Genomic DNA, 4,455 nt, shown 5'->3' with positions numbered 1-4,455 from the left:
ATAGTAGCTGAGAATAGATACTGTTTACCCAATGGGGAAATTGTCAGTGTCACCAGCTCACCATGTTTCGTATATCATCTTGCACCTGCCAAAATCCAAAAGCAGTCCACAGAATTCTTGAATAGAATTTGAGATTTCAGCACAATTCCCCGGTTTCTTTTATATTCTAATACCAAACTGTAGTTACACATTGTGCAATTTGAAGAACCCATATTCGGTCAGCTTCAACGCTTATGATAATAACCGATCAAAAGGAGAGAATTTTAACTGGTACAGTGTCCTACTCATATAACTACAATTTCAAAGAAGTTTGTTGCTTGAAGAAGAGGGAGGTCTTAATGAGCTCATACCAAACATGGTAGACGAATTTATGACAGTTTTAAATTGTACAGTTAGATTATTTATTGAAGAAGGTTACATAATTAATTAAAACTCTAGAAACAGAGAGGGCACGACAATAGACAATGTTCTAGCTATAGCCCTTCAAAGAAAAACCAAAAGGGCTACTAAAGCTCAAAATTAAGCCAGAAACGAAAAACAAAAAAAGAAGCGAATTGAAAATTGAATACTTGACATGCACACATTCACAGACACAATTCACATTTACAATTTTCACAAAACATAGACAGATGAACAACATTTCAGGAATCCCACAACAAACCTTCTCCAAGTCCAAAGTTAGTTGATGAAAAAACACTAGACTCTGGCAACACTCCGAATTGATAATCTTCAACTTCAACGCTTTGAAACCAAGGCGGCGTGTACATCCAACCATCGACCGAGTCAACAAACACAAACTCGTTTCTCAACTCGGACGATTTGTAATCATAACTCGACCCCAAACTCGGCAGCTCAACGATCTCACTCAACTCTTCTGACCCAGTTGACAAATCCATAGCAGAAACCAAAGATGACAGAGAAGATGAAGACGAGGAGTCAAACTTGTCCATTTGAGCAGCCTTAGCAGCGGCGGCTTGGACGTCACGTGGGGCGAGAGAGTTAGGACGTGGGAGCGAGTCAGCGAGTTCTGGGAAGTTGAGGATTGCTGAGTTGCCCTTGATGCTCAAGGCAGCCACGTCATGCGCACGTGCGGCCATTTCGGGCGTGGGGAAAGTGCCGAGCCAGATACGGGATTTTTTGCGGGGCTCACGGATTTCGGAGACCCATTTGCCCCAGTTCCTCATCCGGACGCCCCGATAAACGGGGTGCTTGCTTGATTGATCTCTCATTCTTTTGATCTTTTTGGAGTCTTGATGAGCATTTGTTGGCGACAATGATGAGTTTGACGAGCTGCTTTCTGCTTCCGATGAGTTTTGCGGTTCACTCATCTTGTAGTCGTTGTTGATGTCGCTACTCTTGACGAAACTGATTATTAACAAGATGGTGATTATTATTTGGATTCAGTTCATTAAAAAAAAATAAAGGGACTAAAATGAAGACAAGGAAGAAAGTTTGGGGCGAAGTGGAAATTTTTGTTTGAAAGCAAAATAGAGCAAAGAATAAATGGGAGAGCTGAGGAGGTCAAGTTTCGGAGGGAGGTTAACTGAGAGGGAGAAGGGGCTTGTAATTTGTTGTTTAGAAACAAATTAGAGGAAAGAGATGGCCAATGAAAGCAAGTACCTGTTTTTTGTGTTTCGTCAAAAGGATTGATGACGAATTGATATGCGTACATAAATACTATTCAATGGAGATAGCAAAGCAGAGTCGCTCAGCAGAGGAAGGAAAGGGGATTGAGGAGGGACATGCAGCTTTGAGAGCTGAGTTTATATACTGCAGGAAGGGGCCTTTATTATTATTATTATTATTATTATTATTATTATTATTTGTTTGTTTTTAGTAAGTTTAATTTTGAGATTTTGCTAGCTCTCCTATCATTTCCCAATGAATCGTCATACAACACTTAATAAAGCTTTGAGATAAAAGACGAAGGACCCACAAAAGAAACGGGTCACCCTGCTCGACTCTATGTACAGTGGGGACCCTTTTCATTAGTACCACGCAACCCTCCATTAATTTTATTTTTTTATTTTTTTCAACTTTCATCGATTTTTTCCAGTTTCACCATTTTGCACTGTTCATTTAACCCCCCCTACCGGCCCTCCCCACGCAATACATATCTCAACATTTGGCTCTTATTGTATTATATATAAGATCCGTGCACTGTTTGTTGCATATCTTTCAATCACAAGTTTTTCCAATATCGTTTGGTCGCGACATATAGTTATTTTAATGTGTATATAATATACAGAATGAGGTAGCAAGTTAGGGCTTACAGTGGCACTTGGCCATATAATATGGATCTTCGCATTGTATTGTTTTTTGGATTCTATAGTTATTTCGATATATAAATAGATATTTTGAGGCGCACTAGAAACTAGGGAATTACAATGTCAACAATTGCTTGAGAACTTGAGGCCCATCCTGATTTGGTCCCAAATTCGGAACCAGCTTGAGGAACTGCCAAAGAAATATCATCAATGGGTCCGATCAGCTCGCCAATTTAAGAATGAATGCTATTCTCTACCTAATGAACGATTCGTAACAGTAACCTCCGATCATTTCTTAATTTGTTCGATTCCACCACAATAAATAACTTTTCATTCATTACATGCATAATCTTTTTACTGCTAGTGCTGAGTAAATGTTTGACATATTCGAAAACTTAGGCATTTAGTACTAAGAGTGACTTCCCAGGATGGTATCAAAGAAGATTTCATCGTTAAGATCTGGGGTTATAAAATATTCCAAAACAATCTAATTTTTCTAGAGTTTTGCGTGGATTCACATAACTTGATTGAGTATTTTCGAATTTTTTGTCCTAAAATTTTATTTGGTCTCAAATAGTGTGACATTTATCAAGTTGATTGTAAAATAAGATGATTAATTGGGTAAGAATTTATGAAAATTATTAATCACTTGACAAATGATAAATTATATAATTTGAGATAAAATCTATGATAAAGTTTTAGAATGTCTTCTGTTATGACGATAATGAATTTCACTATTTTCCCTCTTATCTCAAAGCACTGAAATCATTAATTTAATTTGTGTGGGTTTGCATCAGAGATGGGCCAATTTCACGCACGTAGTTTGTTGACAAATTGCAACTTATCGATCTCGGATGAGTACTCTCTCACTCTCATCAGAGACAATAGATGAGCAACAACTCATCGGGGTCCCAACCAAATTCCAATCGGGGTCGCACTCATGGCGCAATAGTGGCTCAAAACGTAGCTGTTCTTAAATTTTAATTAATGTACACATGTTAAAAATGACTAGTACCCTTTGACAAAATCAAGGGCCCCTTCCTCATGTATGGTCGGTTAATTTCTAAGTAAGTTAGTTTATTTAGGCTATAAAATTTACTTTAAATACTCTATTATCTTGTACGCACGTATATTTATTTTAAAAGATTAAGTTTTATTTTATATATTCATTTTAAATTCAAAAAAATCTTTATTCAAACTATATAAATTAATTAATTTTATTTACTTAAAACATCAATTAAGCTATTTAACACACCCAATTTTAAGATATTTAACACATACATACAACAATATAATCAAGTGAAGTTACAAAGAAATTATTTAACACAACTTTAGTTATTAATTTTTTGTTTATTTATATACAATGTTAGATTTTCCACTCAAAATTACTTGTAATGAGAACACCGTAATAAAAAATATTTTGTAAATATTAAAAAAAAGGAAAGAAAAAGGATGAGAAGAAAAAGACCACACACAAAAATGAATGAGAGCCAACAAAAAATGGTCGTTTAAAGTTATTTTGTTTTACTTTATTTTTTAAGAAAATATCACATATATTTTGTTGTCAAAATTTTTTAAAATACTTATTTCCCCACTACTTATCTAAATATTAAGCAAGATATTAGTAATAAAGGTTTTATGGTTTAAGGAATAAAAATTATACATTAAATAAAGAGTGTCAGATATTTAAAGTAATTATAGAATATTGATTTACAATAAATCATCCTTAATAGTAATTCGCATATATTTATAATAAAATTTTCTATTAAATCAAAGTGTTTAAAATAAAGGATCAGGCTATTTGGACCAATAAATATATCTTTACACCCACTTTTAATAAAAATTTATATTACATAAAATATAAAAACCATTATTAAAATTACCATTTAAGACAAAGATAAGTCTTTTAACACTCTTCTTCTTCTTCCCTTTTTTCATATTGTCCTCATCCATGCTATCTTGTATACTTAAGTAATATGTTAATCATTTATGGCAACTAAAGCCTGAAAAGAACAACAATATAAATGGACTTATGGAGACTCACAAAAATTACCGAAGGCAATACAATTTACTTGATCATTGAGTTCAACCTTTCTCATTGTTCTAGTAGGAAAAAAAAAATCAACAAATATTCTAATAATGAAATTAAAAAATTCCATATTCACAAACAATCCAAAGATTAAACAAA

The 4,455-nt window shown here is 34.0% G+C and overlaps 1 protein-coding gene across 1 annotated transcript; it reads right to left on the bottom strand.

Moving 5' to 3' along the window:
• Nucleotides 1–367: 367 nt before the first annotated feature.
• Nucleotides 368–1,785, bottom strand: LOC102608812 (dehydration-responsive element-binding protein 3). The gene is made up of 2 exons (XM_006475976.4): nt 1,621–1,785; nt 368–1,365 (listed from the first exon to the last, which is right to left on the bottom strand). Exon 2 carries the CDS (start codon nt 1,326–1,328, stop codon nt 642–644), a length of 687 nt encoding a protein of 228 aa, XP_006476039.1. The 5' UTR covers nt 1,329–1,365; nt 1,621–1,785; the 3' UTR covers nt 368–641.
• Nucleotides 1,786–4,455: the final 2,670 nt, after the last annotated feature.

The sequence above is a fragment of the Citrus sinensis genome, chromosome 1 (assembly GCF_022201045.2).
Source record: "Citrus sinensis cultivar Valencia sweet orange chromosome 1, DVS_A1.0, whole genome shotgun sequence".
NCBI classification, from domain to species: domain Eukaryota; kingdom Viridiplantae; phylum Streptophyta; class Magnoliopsida; order Sapindales; family Rutaceae; genus Citrus; species Citrus sinensis.
Note: the sequence above shows the minus strand (reverse complement) of the source record. Positions and strands in the feature narration are given on the sequence as shown.

What these genes read in the sequence shown, in the direction of transcription:
- LOC102608812 (XM_006475976.4), bottom strand. Translation starts at nt 1,328, where the DNA reads ATGAGTGAACCGCAAAACTCATCGGAAGCAGAAAGCAGCTCGTCAAAC.